This window comes from Pseudopipra pipra, chromosome 3, assembly GCF_036250125.1.
Source record: "Pseudopipra pipra isolate bDixPip1 chromosome 3, bDixPip1.hap1, whole genome shotgun sequence".
Classification (NCBI taxonomy): domain Eukaryota; kingdom Metazoa; phylum Chordata; class Aves; order Passeriformes; family Pipridae; genus Pseudopipra; species Pseudopipra pipra.
Window position 1 is genome coordinate 81,440,530 of NC_087551.1, and position 18,968 is coordinate 81,459,497.

An 18,968-nucleotide genomic window follows, 5' to 3' on the forward strand; every position below is an offset into this window, starting at 1 on the left:
TGGCAGCAGCCTAGTCTTGGAGTTAAGACAACAATGAACCCTTACTGCTAACCATCAATTTGTCAGTTTTCTCAAATGCTTCAGTTAATTACTAGATTTCACAAGCTAGTTCCTATTATCCAAAAAGGCCAGCCATTCTCTTCCCAGATGGTCTCTCTCCCCTCCCAAAATAAGTTTTCCACTGAATCAACATCTGCTAAACCTTCCCTAATTGTGCAGCAAATAGCACCCTGTCACAACACAAGTCTTGCTGATATACATTAAGTGCTGCATCAGCATTCTGTTTCCTTCTGGTACTTCCAACAAAAAAAGGTTTATGATCTTTCACTTAACGTGGACTAAAACCACTCCATGAAACAAAGAAATTACATCCTATTTCAGCCCTCAGAGGTAACAGCACCCTGCTTCTTTACTGAACACCCTGCGCATCTGCCAATAGTTCCACCCTCTTTAACAAGGCAGAAGTTAGTTATGTTCCAAAACAAGGATTTGATTAAAAGTTCAGAATCATTTTCAGAATTATTCTCCATGAGGAAACCCCCCCCCCACACACATCCAAAGTCACCCGTACTAACATCATTTTTCACTTTCATATGGCTACTGCTTTTGTATGCATGCCCCCTCACAAGTCGGCTTTCATATCTTATTTCCGAGAAAAGGCACCTAAAAGAAAATCATGTCAATACCTATGAGAAAACCTGCACTCTATTACTGTGCTGTGTGCTAATTTGGTCTTTTGGGGTTTGGTTTGGGGTTTTGTTTCTTGGTTGTTCTTTTTGGTTTTGTTTTTTTCTGTTTGTTTGGTTTTTAAATGAGAAAGTCTTATCTTACTTTTTTAAATACTGCTTTTAAATTTCACAGGATGCCAGCACGGTGACCACTAGTTTTTGCTTATGCTTTTAATGACCAGTTTCATGATAGCTAGCAAAGAGTAATGACACCAACTTTCCTACACTGACAAGCTAATTATATTGAATTGTGTTTTCTATGCAATACTGTGGGAGTATAAATAATTATTCCTCCAGAAAAGCAAGCACTTCCTTCTTAAGGAGTAGAAGTGGTATTGAATATTTTTCTGAATCTCCTGATACATCCTAAGATACAGTGTAGTTCACTGAAATTGCATTAATTTTTCTTAAAGAATTCCTCTCATCTTTGAGGAAATTCAACAATTTTGTTCTTTCCTTCCAATTAACTAAGACACACTGGCCAAAATGTTAGTATAAACTCAGTGGAAATTTGAGACTACACAGGCAATTTACCTGAGAGTAGGACTTTCCCAGCTTAAGGGGAAAAAAGGAGAGGTTTATGCTAATTGTTTCTTCATAACATAAAGTTATCATAAGCTTCCAGTACCATCTCTGCATTATGTCATTGTCCCTGAAGAAAAGCTTCATCGCTTTTTTGTAGAATTTAGACCTAACCTTTTCAAAAATAAAGATTAAATAATTTTGAAGTGTAGGGGTTTATGCACAGAGGTCACCCATCCCTCCTTTACAAACTCATTCATGAATGCTGTCATGTGAACAAGTTATAACAACATAAAATCAAGGAAAGTTTTCAAGTGTTAATCCTGTTTTTCAGCCCTTCTTTCTGTGCTTTGAATACAAAGGAAATGTTTGAAATGGTCAATACAATGGAAATACTAGAGAAAAACTCAAAGATAAGAAAACCCTGAGGAATTAAATATCAGTGCTCCCATAAGCACTTACTATTCACAGCCTCAGAACAACCTTACCACCAAACTGGAAGCGTGCAAACATTGCAGGTAAAATGATTACTTTTCTTAGAAAGTGTAAGCTACCAAAAAACCTACAAATACACAAAACTCAAATAAAATAAACAAAAAACATGTATAACAAGATAATATAACCACTTTCAATTCTATTCCCAGATTTTCAGAAGTGGAAGTTATCAGTTACACTGCCTTCAAACAAGACCCACATCCATCAAAAATAAAAGGTAATGCTGAGAATAAGCAGAGGAAGATACATAAATCCAAGTGAAAAAGAATCTGAGTATTTAAGGCAACATACCTGTGCTACCCTATATATAGTGCCATATAGAAATACCAGATAAAAAGTTTTTTGTAAAATTATTTTTTTTAGTTATTAATTACTTATTCTGTGCTCACACTGAACAAGGTATGAGTTTCTTCAGTCATAACCTTATTTTGCTTCCACAGAAGCAGAAACAAATACGAAAATTCTGCAATTTAGTGTAAGGGAGCACAATTCTAAGCAGAAAAGGAGACTGTCTACTTAACATTGAACTGAAAAATAGAAGCTACAACATGTAGATTTTATGGCTGAGCTGAAAGCACAGGACTGGAATGAAGGAAAGACATGTAGGCCACAACATTCTTCACCTATACACCTTCTGGCATGCTCAGTATTAAATTTGGAGGTTTTAAAATTAAAAAACTGCAGAATAAAAGTTTCTGGAGTAGGTATTAAAAAGCCATAGATATCACTTTATTTGGTAGATTCATCACCTTTTTAATCAGGGAAGTGAGGAAACTTAGGTTCAGCAAGCCCTTTAACTTAAGTTTTCTGAAGATTCAATTTAAGCTGATGTGAACTCAGTCACTGATACATAATAAAGTATATTATAAATTATATAAAAAAATCTTATACCTTATAACTGTATCTTATACCTTATAACAGTCCTCTGCATTACGGGACAAATACTATGTTGGAGATTGACTTCTTAGGAAAAAAGTGCAAAATAAATAATCTAGAAAGCATTGGTTATAAATGCTCAATATGCACTTTTGTCAATTGCATCCAATCATCCACACCTTCCTCATTTGCAAAGCCACCCTATTCTGTGGCTCTTGTTCTTTCTGATTATTTTCTCTTTTTTTTTTCGAAAAGCGATAAGGCAGGAGAAAATGAGCAATGGACAGTGGACAATACATTAGATCAGTCTATAAGCCCTTAAATACAGAGGATTATATTGAAGAATCTAATGCTAAAGGGGATGACTTAACAGCTTCTGAAACTCTCATAAGGAAAATTATATTCTACATAAGCTAAAGGTTGCTAGAGAGATATGCTTTTATGCAGTCTTCCTTTTTGTAACACAGTAATCTCTTGATGTTGAAGACCTATGTAGCATAACTGAGAGGCAGTAGGAGGTGCACAACATGGTGATCAACACGTAATTAGCTCTTAAAAAGGTACAGCTTTGCTTTCACACATAAATCGAGCAGACTAATATCAAACAGTCCATGTCTGAGCATTATTAGACAGAGGGCCAAGAAGGCTTTTGAGAAGCTGGGCAATTTGCAATAATATCAGGAGTATGCTTATACTACACAATGTAATTGTGCAGAATTTTTTAATTTAGGTGAGAAGAACCAAAACCACACTGATCATTGTAATATATTTTGATGCTGCGTCAAGTTCATACTATTCTGTTACCCCAAACTAAACTCATATATAACATCTACTGCTTCTTGCAGACACATCAGCTTATTCAGAGCTGGCTTTAATACCTACAGGTGGCTTGAAGTCAACAGATCAACTTACAAAGATGTAGTGTGATGGAACAACATTACGTTGAAAGATGTTACTATATCTATAGAAAAAACTGGAAGTGAAGGAAAACCTTCACTACAGTTACTTCCATAATGATTGATACAAATCTGTGCACTGTTTCTCAGGGTCTTTTCACACGGACAGAAAAGACATTAAGCGTAGCCATGAGGTGGTAAGGTAGCCATGAGGTGGAACAACACTCAAGCAGTCTTCACCTTACATTATTAGGTTCTTCCAGTCTTTCCACGAGCCTGAAAGACCTTCAACTCCTATGTGGGACAAAATGAACCACCAAAACAAAGCAAGGCAAAAAACCACCTCTAAGTTGAATCCTTTCAAGGAGAACTCCTGAGTAGCTTTCAACAAGATTAGACATCAATCATGAATGAATTGAAGGTACAACTACAGCAATAGAAAATCCTGAAAGAAACCAAATGACTAACAAGCTCCAAGAAATCAGAAAACAACTGGTAACTTGGCCATGAAATTGCTTACCTCTGTCTGTGCGTTTGATAAATGTATTATGACACCCCCAGGGCTGTCCCAGCATTTTCCAATGAATGTTATCCTTTTTCTTTAAGATAATTTCTACTTTTCCTATTTTTTCAGCAATATTTACTAGAAGAGAAAAGGTTTCACATTGTTACTTTTAGTTACACTTCATAAAAAAAAAAATCATTCCTCGGTTACAACTAAATTTTAGAAGAATTTAGAAGAAATTTCTCAAGACACATGTAGTTAATCCACTAAATTAGAATATCAAATTAAATATACTTCTACCTATCACTCTATAATGTTTTAGAGTGCAATTAAAACAACAAGCACTAATTTAATATGCATAATTAATATACTTTATTTGCTAAATAGATTGTGGAACTAGGACAGCTTCACAGCCCATCTGGTCAAGAAAAATGCTCATGAACACAGAGTCCTCATGTACTGGAAACTGGTAACTACCACTACTTCATACTTTCTTTTCAAGGCCATTTGAATGAATAATTAAATACAAGAAAATCCCAGTCTCAGCAAAGAACATTTTACAAATACACAACAGAACTAACTTCTAACTATTTTAACATTTAATCATATTCAGAGGGATCAGAGCACTATCAGCTTACTACTTTCACAGGGCCAAATGCCATCATTTAAAAAAAAAAATTATTCAGTGTTATGGCATGGTTTGATTGACTGTGTCAGGACCTGGTGGTAAGTAAAACTGTAAAGTATCCAAAGAGTCAGAAAAATAAAGTTCTACATTCTGATATTAGAATCATAGAATATCGTGACTTGGAAGGGACCCACAAGGATCACTGAAGTTCAACTCCTGACTGGACTATCCTAGAAGAGATACAGAAGCGCTGCAAGAGACAGAAATTACCAGCCACTTCTTCTGAAACTGCATGATCCAAGTCTGAAATAAAGACAAACAAATTCTGTGTCAAGCGATAATAAAATTATATTCCAGTCATCATATATACATATATAGACACAAACTTTTGTATACACCTACACTGTAAGTCTAGGAATATTGAGTGAACTAATAAGCCTAGAAACCTATGCATCTTTATTTGGCCTTGAAATTTTACTCATGACTTCTACAGGCCTCATACATAAAGGCACCATTTTTCCCATTACTTTTAACAACGGCTCATATAAAGCTACTAATCTTCATTTATGTAAATTATTGCACTTGTCCTTTTGAATAAGACCATTTTAATAACCATAAAAAACACACTTGAAGAAAAATTTTACACAACTTTAAAATTGATTTCTTACTTCACTTTAGTCCACATGTAAAACATTTAGTACATACTTAACAAATGAAGATGTGAGTTGATACACAATGTAATTAATTCACATCAAGGTACTTTAATCATCTTAAATGAAAAAGGAATAAAATATTAAGTAGTACACGTAAAATGCGTATGGTCTAATGAAAGGGTTTGAATAAAGTAGAATGAAACTTCAGTATTTTCAACTGCAAAATTACAATACCTACCAACTTCTACAAGATATGAGTAGTCATCCATGATGATCTCTCCCCTTAATCGTTTATCTTGACAGTCAACTATCACCAACTCTTCATTCATATCCTTTCACAGTCAAGGGGGAAAAAAAACCACAACAATTTTTATGAAGTTCTTCCAGAATTCAAGCTAGATCACAACTGGATTTTGTAATCCTCCTTTTCACTTACCTTCTGCTTAGTATATATGACAACGGTGATCAAACTATCTGTTTGGAACCAATCATAACTGTAAAACAAAAAATACAATAACAAAAAAAATATACAATTTCTTTGGGCATATCAAAACATATTTAAATTCAAGTCTTCAAGAAGAACGTCTTTCATGAATTTACAAGCCAAATACATGACTTACTATTTTTGAAGAGGTAAGTCCAAAGCCAGTAAATTTTGAAAACATTACTAAAGTAACAGTCTAATTATGCATCCTGATAGTTAGCAAATTGAAGTTAAAATTATATGTCATTAGTTTTACTTAAAAAGCATATGCACCCTCTTTGCAGTATATGAACCTTTCTTAGGAGATGATTAAAATCTTGACTCCAGACAAAAGCATTAAATAAGCAGAGTGGCTTCCAAGAGTTAAAGATCTGATGCACATACCACAAAACCATCTCCCTGAATCTAGGTTTTACATTCATTCCTATGTTCCCATGCTGTCCAAATCTTGTAATAAATCCAGGTAAAGTAAAAAAAAGGAAAGCCTTCAGATGCTAATTATTTGTATGGCTTTACACTTGCCAGGGAATAACTTCTATCTACTGTTTAGACTACTGGACCAGAAAAGCAGGTAGAGAGGGAGGATCATCCCTCTGGCAAACATTCCTGACAGCCAACTCATTCTAGGTTGCATATCTTCCAGTCACATCCAGAATATGCCAGACACACGTGGGAAGAAAGGCAGCAAGGTTTAGGGAGCACTTCAGAAGATAAACCACATTCCAGTTGTTTACAAGCCACAACATTTTCTGACTGCATGTAACTAGCCCAGAGATCACACACTCACAGGAGATTTTTGTGTCAAGTGAGAAACTGAACCTTGTTGACTCAAGGCATCACGGAGTAAAATGATACCTCAGTGACAACAGTAGGCATATCACAATGAGATTTTAGGGCCTGCTTTGCTTTGCATATTGTAGAAACTTGAATACAGCTACCACATTTTACTATATTCCAGCTTGAAATGAGGCACATTTTCAAGGCATGGCTATATGTACATCTATGGACAAATTAACTAAAGTCAAAAAAAGTAATCGGCCCAGCTGGAATCATTTTCTAGAAGTTTCCTCAAGAAGCAAACCTAAGGAGTCTGCAAATATAAGTCATACACTTTTATACAATGCAAGGAGGCGCAAGTGTTAGAAATCAACTGAGCAGGCCAAGAATAATCATTTGCCTATATGATCTTTGGCAAGTTGTTTAAACATAAACCTCAACTTTCCTACTTCTGAGAGGATGGTAATGACATATACTCATTTAGCTGAAACACTGAGAGCTAACCATCGAAGAAGTTGCCTGCATGTACTAAGAACTGCACAGAATTTTTAAATAGAATGCTCAACAGCCAATGAAAGACAAAGGCTTACCTTGGAGTTAAGTCTTTAGCGGAAGAAGCTAGTACTTTGTTCTCAGGAAGCATACCTACGAAGAGCAGACAGTCAATAAAATGGCTGCTGGGATGCTTGCTTAATAGAAATACTTATCAGGTATGTCTGGGGTTTGGTTTTATTTTTTTTTAATTGAATGTTCTAAATATCCCTGAACAATATTTAATGGCTTTATTTCCACAGGCAGCCAAAAATAACCATGTACTTTTTAAATTTAGTTTTTATTCAGCATTTTCTCTTGGAGAGCAGGGTCCTAGAAAATGAAATTCTACTTCAGAAATTAAGAGTTCCATACACCACAGTACCTGTGTCTGCAGCCCTTCTGGTACATGTGGCTTGATCTCAGTTTCACCTGTAACTACCCTGTGCTTTTACACTTTGTGATAGTGAAGCACAAGGTTATCTGAACGAATTCCCTTTAACAGAACTATTTGTTTATACAATTCAGATGAGTAAATTCAATTTGGGATGTCTGATCTAACCTAATTCACAAGTAAAACTTCATGTCAGTCAGTTAAGCAAAGATATCAACCTTAATCTTTCAACTTAGCATTTTCCTAGGAATTTTCACAGAATTCAGCTACTCTAAGTATTAAACTTCACAAAACAGTCTGAAAAGGCCTTTGCTAGGAGGCAACAGTTGGTCAGTCTTTCAAAACGTCAACTGTACTAATCTCTGGCATGATAGAAACTGAAAATATTTGGCAAACACTTGAGCACAGAGACAGAAAAAAGCAACTGCGACCCTTCATCAGTTTTAACACAATGAAGTTAAATAGAATAATGATGGAGGAAGCTGCAGACTGAACAGCTGGTAAGTGCTGGTTCCAAGCCCATTCAAAGGCAAACCTTGCAAACTCGAAATGGCTATGCATAAAATAATTAGCACCTGAATTCTCAGTTACCCAGATTACTATCTTCTAACTTCCAGTAAGTTTTGTAGTATGACTACAACCTTAAACACGGTGATTGAGTGGCTTCACCATGTGGGAAGTAGATAAAAACAGAGAGCCACTCCGGTCCAATCTGTTGAAAATATTTGATCATCCAGATGGGAGAATTAACCCAAAGCAATTAAAACTCAGTCAAATTACTTATTCTTTGATCCTTAATTAGTCCTGAGTACACACCATCTGCAGCTGCCAAGGAAGCTAAATGGCAGAGCAGTCAGATCATTGCAAAAGAAAACCAATCACCTAATGATAAAAGCCTTCTCAAAGGCTAAGCCTTTCTTGAGGACATACATCATATGCTTAGGTTGGCCCCCACAGATAACAGGAATTCATGGTCATACACACTCCAGTTTGCTTTTGCAGGTCAACAGAAATATATGAGCAGCCACAATAAAATAGAACATTCTGGCAAACAAAGTTATTTATGAATTATTCTGAAATACTGTAACATGCTACATGAAAACAAGAATTAACAATTCAATAAAAAGACAATGATTCAGGTGATCAATTAAGCAAAGTGCTGTACTGGTCATGGTGATCATAAAGGAAAGCTGGTGGTGAAGCCAAAGGCTGATGGCAGGTATGAAATGAAAGAGTTTAAGTAACCAGATGAACAGCAGAAATACAACTCCGCATCTCAAGGGAGCAAACTTCAGCTTGTTCTAGGAATTGCTTTGCACAGTCCCATGGGACAGCAAGTGTAGTGATAAAGGTTCCCATATTATCCTCGTAGCCACACTGGACACAGCTGGGTTTGACAGGAGGATTACAACCTCGATAGAAAATGAGTAGAACTGACAGTCACAAAAGGTGTGATCAGCATGCAAAGTCCCACTAGGGGCTGGTTACTGTTGGCATTCCCTAGGGAACAGGGAATGCTGATACTGTTTCATACTGTCATTAGCCACCTACAGGGAACACTGTCCTACATTCAGGAAGTACATGAGCAATAACAAACTCGTGGAAAGCAGCCAAACCATGCAAGGTTATGGCTACCATTCAAAGGGACACAAACAGACTGAAGCAATGGACTGACAAAAGCTCCATGAAGCTCAAAAGAAAATACACAATTTTGCACCTTGAAAGAATAAAAAGAAATTGATGCAACAAAAAAAATGGGAGACCTGACAGGAAACAGGATAGAAAAGACCTTTGCAGAAAATCTTCCAAGCACTTTGCAGACAAGCTGAACTTACTTGTTCATCTCTTACCTCCCTTATCTACTCTACCGCAGTCCTACAATACTTCCAGACATGGAATTCACAATACCTGATTAGGATTTTGCCTTTTGAAATTTCCACGGTTCACTGGAGCCTCAGCATTTGATTCAAATACAGAGAGAAGTCTGGATAAACACTGCTCATTCAATAATATTCAAATAAGTTTAAGATTCATTCCCTATTTTGCTCCAGGTGAATACTTACCATTGAGCTGCTTCTTCCCTTCAGACAGAGTAGAAGAAATCTCTAAAAGCATTAAGAAAAAGCAACAAGCATGACAGTTAAGAAGTTACAGCACAGTACTTGCACACATCATGCCGAAGAAATTAGCCAAACTAAGAATCTCCAAATAAACCTTCCAAAACATTAACGGATTGAGCAGGACACTTCAGATATCAGGAAGTGACAAATAAATGCAGCACTGATTACCATTCCAAAAGATTATGTCTAACTGAAAAACCAGTATGCTACAAATGCCAGAAGCTGCACAGCACTGAAAGACAAACATCAAAGATTTTTGTTTGTTCAAAACAAACATCACAGATTATGTTGTACAACTATAAACTTTACAGCTACAAGTTTACTGAATCTGTTAAGAATTCCAATGACACTTGCCTCGTGACATCACATAGTAGAATGTGAATCTGACCATCCCAACCCTTGGAAATGTAAACCCAATCCTCGGCAGAAACACAGGAAAAAGAATATCTTTCTATAAGCTTTTTTTGCCAAATGATTTTATTTGTCAAGGTAGTATCTGAATTCTTCATTAAATCTACAGTATGCAGCAACTATTAAAAAAAACTCAAAAAAACACTAGCAGAAAAAAAAGTACCAAATGGATGAATCACAGTGTCAATTTATATACAAGGTGCTCAACTCTATCAGAAAGGCACCGCAGCCCCATATCCTTTGGTTCACAGCAAATCTGTGGGGAAACTAGCCCTCTAGATACATCTAGGCCCCTTTCTGACCTTCTCTACATTGCACATCTCATAATGTCCCAATATGAAGGTCCATTTCATATTCTTTCCTATGACAGCCAGGTTTGTGAAGGGAGAGAAACAAATCTGTTCTTCCTGCTCCCTTTTACAAAAACCAAAGTGGGAATGTTTCTCATATGTTCTTCCAAACCCTTCCCAGTGCTCTGCGTCACACCAGCCAGTGTTAGAGGAAAAATGCTAGACAGAAGTTAAGGAAGGTTCCTAGAACAAAGCATCAAGCATACAGCATTGCAAAATTAATTGAGAGATGATCAAGAATTGCCTTCATTAGCGGCTTTCATGTTGTGCCATTATAAGGTAAAAAGAAAACTCTCCACAAATTCTTGGCTGAGGCAATATTTGTCTGCAAATTCTGCTATACACTACTTTAAGCTTTCTGCCAGGATAGCAAGTCATTCACAAAAACTTGTTTCTAATGAAAGGTAATTTTTTGCATTCAGAAGTCTACTCTCATTTCACTACATTATAACAGTGCACTGAAACTGGCATTACAATTTTAAGGACCGCATGAGGCATATTGAAGGCAGAGCCCTACCTCTCTTCCTTGGATGACACCACAGCTCTCTCTCTCTAATTTCACTGAATTAACAATAATACAACATGTATTCTGATTTCCAAGCTAAGTAATCACTGAAGCAATACAGGGACATATACTGACGTGCCTATGCAAAACATTAGCAATATTAAAAAATACCAGACAACAAACTGTGCTAATGTTTACAGCTGAGTACCCTGAAGAGAAGGCAAGCAGTTTAATTCTGCACAGGTTTGCTGAGAGAGATTCTGAAATCATCTCTTACATACCTGGGTACTGTGCTGGCCTTCTCAGCATGTACAAACACTACATGTTTCAGTGCACAGATCCACTGTAACGCTACAGAAGCAACACTTCAGAATTTCCTGTCAGTCACTACCATAGCATAAAGCAGCATTCCCAAAATACAAGTTGGCAAAATCACTATCACCGGTATTTTCAAAAAACTCTTCTTAAAAAACCTCAATTATGCAAAGACAAGCTTCAGTATTCTCAAGCAGTTCAGTGAGCAAATCATCACAACATCTTCCAAAAAAACCCACCACAACATAGGAAACAAAACCTAAGCTGAACGACAAATCTTCCAGCAACACTCCAACAAAACTACATCTACCTTCCTAGCCCTGTATTGGGACTGCACCAAGCATCAAATACCAGTGTTTGCCCTATTAGCAAACACTCACCCTCTGTCACAAAAAGAAAGCAATGCAATCCTTAATTTGAAGTTTTGTGTTCCCTCTGTACTTAATTTAATCCTATATTCAAAAACATGCACCTTAACTTAGTAACTTATTCAAATGCAAACTTTGCAGAATATGGTCTTCTGGAAGGATGTGAGACTAGAATTACTGCTGGCTAATAGTGAAGTTAGCCAATCACATTTTTTGATAATTCAACAGAGGAAGAGGAATAAAATAAACTTTGAGAATTTTACTGTGAAGAATTTCAGAAAGTCCGGGAGTGTCCAGGAAAGGTAATGAAACTGGTGATGGATTTAGACAGTAAGTCATATGAGCAGCAGCTGAAGAAGCTGGGGTTGTTTAGCCTGGAGAAAAGGAGGCTAAAGGGTGACATTATCACTCTCTACAACTACCTGAAAGGAGGCTGTAGCCAGGTGGGACTTGGCCTCTTCTCCCAGGCAACTCGTGACAGGGCAACAGGAAATGGCCTCAAGCTGCATCAGGGGAGGTTCTGGTTGGACATTAGGAAGAACTCCGTCATGGAAAGGGCTGTTAAGCATTCGAATGAATTGCCAAGGGAAGTGGTGCAGTTACCATCCCTGGAAGTGTTCAAGAAATGACTGGATGTGGCACTCAGTGCCATGGTCTAGTTGACAAGGTGGTGATCAGTCAAAGATTGGACTAGACCTTGGAGGTCTTTTCCAACCTAAGTGATTCTGTGCTTCTGTAATCAGTTTCTTAATTAATGAAATTACACTTTTTCAAATGGCTAAAAGACACACAGGCAATAGAACTGGTTTTATACAGTTGGCAACCTTTATCCTGTAAATTTTACTACAGCAAAATGGATAGAAAAGTCCTATTAAAGAGCAAAGCAGAAAAAAGGAACAGCAGAAAATGGACTGTCATAGCTGGCAGGGGAAAAGACGTGTTTATGTTTTACTGACTGGCTATCACAAGAATTCCTTCCAGTTGCAGAAAAATTAGATTAATGAAATCAGAAAAAATCAGGTTTATTTTTAAATTTCTAACTCAGCTGACAAAGTAGCAGTAATGTATGTGTAATGCCTCAACTCCATGAGGCATTTATGCTGTCCAGGCTTCTCCATACTTTGTAGCATTTAGCTCAAAAGTTTAACACTGGAATTAGCTACTTAGCATCACGGAGATGGAAAATACTATTGCCCTTCATATACAGATCAAACTCAACCTAACTGCTAAGGGGATGTGACCTAAGCACTAAGAAAGTATGCAGTGCACTTTGTCAGAAGTTGAAGAGCTACAAGATGGCTGAATTTGTGAACTAAAGGATGCCACAGAACTGGAGAAAAATAGTTGCAACCATTAAATCTTCTGTGTTTTCACAGCAGCTTTGCTAAGGGTCAGTATTGAGTAATAGTGTCTGCTTCTCAGATAGTAGGAAGTTTTTGGCTGTGGCCTACAAACCAAAAGAAAAACTGCAAATTAAAGTCTCTGGAAACTATCACCAGCATTTGAAGACAATATACTACATTTCTTGCTGTCCTGGCTCAGAAGAGTTTGTTGTATCAGCAAAAGTTTCTCTAATTAAATTCAAACTAAAGGACCCAATGAAGTGTTCTGGAAAGGATAACTGCCCATAAAGTGTATTCAAATATGCCAATATATATGCAACTTGCCAGACATACGTCTACTGCTTAAATCATGAGATTGAAAATACTGTTATTTCAAGATGAGAGCTGCCTATGACAGTTTGTCCCTAAGGATCAGAAGAAGAAAGAGAGATCTTGAGGGAGAGGAAAAAGTTTCTTTCTATACACACACACACATAAGACACACATCTGTTTTCTAATGACTAAAAGAAGAAACTTAGAAGTACATTACTTTAAAAAGTCTTCATTCATAAAAACATTTCATCCTCAGTTGTCTGCTGCAAAAAACCCGAATATATGCAACAGCCTTCACTCTATGCAAGAATAGAGACTCTCCTTATAAATATGATGATTTAGAATTTCTCATAATTTCCAGATAAATTTGGAATAAAGCATCACAGAAAATATTTCATTCTTAAAAAGTCTCACCTTTTGGAGCAGCAATAGGCTTGACAGCCATTCTCCCAACAAGGCATTCCTTCAGCATCGATTCGTAATTGACCCAACGATGCACCTATGTTAACAAAATATTTTTTCACAAAATTGGTAAATCTGACTATGTTGTTCTATGCACTGAAATAGAAAAGTTCATTTTTGTACAGTGACTAATGTAATTAATTTAACAGATTGTTTTTAAACACATTAAAATTCATTATTACATCATTCAGTACTTATTTTTACTTCTATGACAGATAGCAAGTGTAAAAAAGTAGGACCATGAAAATGTCACAATTTATTTATTTATGCTTTGCAGTACCAGAACATCATTACCTTGAGCTACAGAATATACTTCAGAAGAGCATTTTTATGATGTATGCTATGCAATTACAGAATAAAAACCTTGTCTTTACCACAAGGGTTATTAGTCTTGTTTAGACAAGTGAAGGGAAAAGGGATGACGGAAACAAACATAAAGAATAGTAGTTTAGACACAAAAACTCTTCTTACTAAGTTGGTGTATTTCTGTTTGTTTCTGTCTTACTATCACTGAATCATTTAGATACTACCTATTTTAGAAAGTCAAATAAAGTGAAGAAAAAGCAGTAGCTTTACAGACCAGAACTGGAGAACTTGCAGAGGAAATGGATGGCAGAAAAGCCAATTCTGATAGGGCATCCAGGATAACATCACAAGAAGAAAAAAGGAAACAAAGTGTTGCATGACAAATTTGAATGGTATCTAGACTTAAATTAACTTCAAACTGAACAACCTAAGGAGGTGAGATAAAGAATCCCATCCACAAGTTACAGTTTCCTCATACACAAATAACAGAAAGAAATAAAGGATTATGAATGACAATTAATTTTCACAAAAATTTGAGAAACACTAACAACCTACCAAATTCTAAAAGATCGATATCCAACAGACACAGAATGCTAAAGCAGAGAGGAAACCAGAAATGCCTCTGGGAACAGGAAAGACATCAGCCAGAAACAATAAAAGCGAAAAGCATATTTTAAGGGTCTGAACACTGCTTTCCATTCCCAAGACAAAACAAACTAAAAAAAAAAAATGCAGCAAGCATGTATATGCAGTTAGTAGCAACTAGAAGAGCTTTCCCAAATATTCCTGATGTCAAGACTCCTGTTTCCAAGTACATCATACAATGACCCAGCCACATAATTCCAGGTCACAACTTGATACTGGATGAACTTTTAGGAGAAAAACTCCATATATATGGAAATCAAAGAATTATGCCCAAATCTAACACTTCATTTGTGAAAGGACTAACCAAGGATAAACTCAAAGCTAAAACATTATCACATCTTTACATTGTTAAAAACATTTTGCAAATAAAGGCATGACATACTCTGATGCACAACATGTAAGGAGGTAACAGATTTCCTTTCAGGAACAGATGAGGCTTTCTTTCTGCTCTTTCTCAGTTTATTAGATAAACCCAGTGAGTCAAGAAGACTCAGAGAATGTCTGTTTCTAAAAAATACCAACTCAGTGAATCAGCTTTTAGAACAACACCAAGTTTACAAGTAATTCCTTGCAGAAAGCACACCCATGCTGCAGATCCTTTATTTTCTGAGTGTTTTCAAAATATTTAAAGAAACAGTAAACAAAGAAGAGACCAACTGTCATCTTGTGATTTGTTCACAACCACTTAATAGCAGCTCCATCATTTTTTCTGATAATGCAGTTGCCAAGTGAATAGACAATTCTACAAGCCTTTTTCGAAAAGTGAAAGCTCTGAAGAAAAAAGGTCTCTCAAATTACAGCAATTAGTCATTGTAGCAATTTATTAAGAAGGTGGTATCTCAAGTTCTTGCTAGCTTTATTGCTACTTCTGCTAAAAAAAATGGTCTAATTGAAGCATCACTCCAACAACATAAAATGGTATTTTCATTAGTGTCTTTTGGTACAAAGCTTAAACTCTTTCAGCACATGTGTCATTCTGAGCAGTAACCCACTGCCTTTCCTTAGGACTGAAAAAGTTAAAATCACCATTTCCACTGGAATGCCCTAAAAATAATCAGAAAACATGCATTCTTCACAATACAGTAAGTGTCATTTGCTGCCAGTTGTTCTCACCTGATCAAAGAGATCTGTACCATCAGTTCCTGCTGCTTTCATTAGTTCATCCTCACCACCGGGATGATATTCCATGTATGGTGTGACATTATATACAAATCCTGAAAAAAGTGGAATATAAAAACATGAGCAACATTTCTGTGATGCCTCTTATCTCCAAAACCAGTGAAAAGGTTAGCACACATTAAAGAGTAAAGGCAAACACTAGGCATTTTTGGAACAAATAGTGTGACTTTGCAAAAACAGAAACATAAGCTACACAACTGGGTAGGGCACAAGAGGTATCTTATTATACAGAGATGCCAATCCTACAATGCTATACCACTTTTCCCAGTGAATGTCTGAAGATATCTGCTGGGTCAAGACTTCAACCTAGAAGTTGAACATGATGTATCGTAGCTAGGGGGTAAAAGAACCTGAGGCTGGTTTTAACAAAGACATAAAATTGAGCCAGCTAGTGTATGGAATTATTTTCACTCTCCCTTCCAATTAAGTTATGCCTGAATTCTTGTCATAGTTGTTTCCCTACCACCCATCATCTATGGAATAAAATGCCTAAAGGAATAAACTGTCTTCCATAAGGAAAAACTGTCACCATCAGCAAGAAAACTTCCATTCTTCAGATTCAGCAATATAAGAAATTAACATAGCTTATGCTCATTAAAGGCTTGCACCTCTGGTACAAAATCTGTCCCAGTAAAAGGAGTCAGCATTCTTTCTACACTTCCAGAGAGATAAAACAATGTTTCTTCACAGGTCTGAAATGATGAACTCTAATTACTGTTGCTATGCAACCAGGATAATTAGAGCCTGAAAAATTCAGCTATAAACAGATTTCACTACATGTTAACATGATTATTTCAGGCCTACCTAGCAGAATAGTTTAACATATTTAACATTATCAAAACAGGAAGCTACCAAAAGTAGAACTATGCCAGTACTTTCAGAAGGAGCTTTTAAGATATTAAGAAGTGCACGTTAATTACATCAGAAAGAGAGATAGGCACTCAGCACTGAGCTGGGGGAGACATACTTGGGACAATCCTAGTTGAAAAGAAAAACCATCCCAATCAAAAAAGGAAGGATCTTTGCATATTTTGTTGACCTGCTCTTCTGATGGCTGTATTCACTGTGCCATCTTGTGTGCAGCACCGATTACTGCACACAATAAAACATAAGTATCAACAGAGGTAAGACCTCCCGAATATTAGTCAAATTGATCATCAAACTTGCAGAAGCAAAAGAAATCTCATTTCTATACTCTTCATGCTTTTTTTAACTCCTCTGCCATCTCTCTTCATATATAAATTTGGGGCACATATAACAGGTTTCTTTGATGATTATCACATTAGATTTTTGATCAAAGTTAACTCTGTTCTTGTTTTACTTCACATTCTTCTCATGAATTTCTGCTCTTTAGAGACACAGTCTAACAATGACTGCAGAGACCTCATTTAGCTTTTACACAATTATGTTATTTTACTACTTGTCCACATATGAGGTCTACAGATAATCTACCAGGATTCTCAGTTATGATGTTTTTATATTAGTCGTCTGAGAACAAAGGAAAGGCAGAGATGGAAAAATTTAAAGAAAGATACAGAAGCAGCTTGACAGAGTTCTTGTGAAAACCAACCTTAGAGATGCATTCAAGGAAGAATATGAGACAAAAAACAAAACAAAAGCATTTTAAGCAGTAATTCTGTCTGCAGTAGTACATGTCCCTCTTTCAGAGAGAAAAATTAACAGATCTCCTTACTAAACAAGCTTTCTTTAGCTCTCCTCCCACTATAGTTTTGCTAGCACGTGCAAGAGCAGACCATTAACAATCCTATTATTTTGTCCAAAGGACAGTACTGAATGACATTTTACCCTTACTTTCACGCTCATCCCCTTTAACACCCAACAAAAACAGTCACCCTCCAAGAGAAATTCTTAACTGCCTTTTGCTGAAGTTAAGACATGACATTATATCAAATATCAATGCTGTTCCTTACCAGATCAAAGACCCACTCTTCCTACAGAAATGTCACATTAGCTATGCTGATCCCCTTACCTGTGCTGTTATTTCCTAACAAATTTAAGGCAGTAATAATGTATTTTAGCCTCTAGATGATTAAACTGGAGAGCAAAGATTTTACTCCTTTCTGTAGGACAATTAGGAACTCCACTTGCAGCCCTGAAAATACTCTTCTAGCCACAGCTATTGCTCCAGGCCATCTTTTATCCACTTTTAACTTATAACACTTTCCACTTTTGAGCTAACATTTAACTAAAATAATACCATAAATAGAATAGCATAGTTACATAGATATTTGTTACTCTAGGTAGATTACAACTGCCTTACATGGCCAACTGTCATTTGCATTGCTAAGTTTTATGAAGCAGTGTGTGGGCCTTGCACAATTATTTTCCAAAGACCACTCTACTGGTTTAGGCAACATTTTTAATATTTATATATATTTGGATGCTTTAAAGCAATCACTAAAACCAATCAACTGCAAAAGATAATAAACTGTCCAAGACTGAGGAGTGTAACTCCATGCCAGCATTTTCAATGCCTTATTCTTGCTAAGCCCTTGTTATTTGATGCATTGCCTACAATCTTGTGTTTTATCACTTTCATTTGCAGATATAAAATAGGTATAAAATATGCCCACTTGAAACACTTCTTATGAAAGGTTTGAAAGCAAAGAATATCTTTGTGATACAAAATCCCCAAGTCAACGAGAGTTGTGTCCAATTATGTCAAGATTACACCTCGTCTAAACACTGAAGGTACATAGTTTGGTTTTGAGTATGGCTTTTGTCATTGTTGTTTTGGTTTTGTGGCTTCTTTAAGTACAGAAAAGGGAAGCTAGGTAACAAATGCAGAAGCAATATCACAACAACCAACCTCTTATACATATCCAGCAGTCCTCCCTTTTGTTGTGCTTAGCGAGCTCATCTTCGGTCACTTCAATCAGCCTCCCTTTCAGACCAGTCAAGTCCTTCCCACTTTTAGTTAATCGAATCCAATCCATAAGACTCCTTCCTGGTTTTAAAGGTACCTGAAAAATAACAAATGTACAAACATCACTAAACTCTAAAGGAAGAAAAAGCCATTAAATACACTCTTCTAAGCTCCTTAGGAGTACTCAGACAAAAAGGAAATAACCTAACTCATATTATTCATTAATATTTGGGAGCCCTACTCAGTAGTAAGGGTGCTTAAGGAAGTGTTCTGGGT

At 36.4% G+C, this 18,968-nt stretch overlaps 1 protein-coding gene across 3 annotated transcripts in view; it reads right to left on the reverse strand.

Moving 5' to 3' along the window:
* Window positions 1–18,968, reverse strand: part of LOC135412373 (cytochrome b5 reductase 4) — a 36,579-nt gene that overhangs the window by 16,535 nt on the left and 1,076 nt on the right. For all 3 annotated transcript variants that reach the window (XM_064651106.1, XM_064651107.1, XM_064651108.1), the window contains 9 exons: window positions 18,636–18,789; window positions 15,740–15,840; window positions 13,628–13,712; window positions 9,553–9,594; window positions 7,155–7,209; window positions 5,740–5,797; window positions 5,542–5,635; window positions 4,921–4,953; window positions 4,038–4,160 (listed from right to left, as the gene is read on the reverse strand). In XM_064651106.1, coding sequence (XP_064507176.1) covers window positions 4,038–4,160; window positions 4,921–4,953; window positions 5,542–5,635; window positions 5,740–5,797; window positions 7,155–7,209; window positions 9,553–9,594; window positions 13,628–13,712; window positions 15,740–15,840; window positions 18,636–18,789 — 745 coding nt within the window. The remainder of the gene's footprint in view (window positions 1–4,037; window positions 4,161–4,920; window positions 4,954–5,541; window positions 5,636–5,739; window positions 5,798–7,154; window positions 7,210–9,552; window positions 9,595–13,627; window positions 13,713–15,739; window positions 15,841–18,635; window positions 18,790–18,968) is intronic.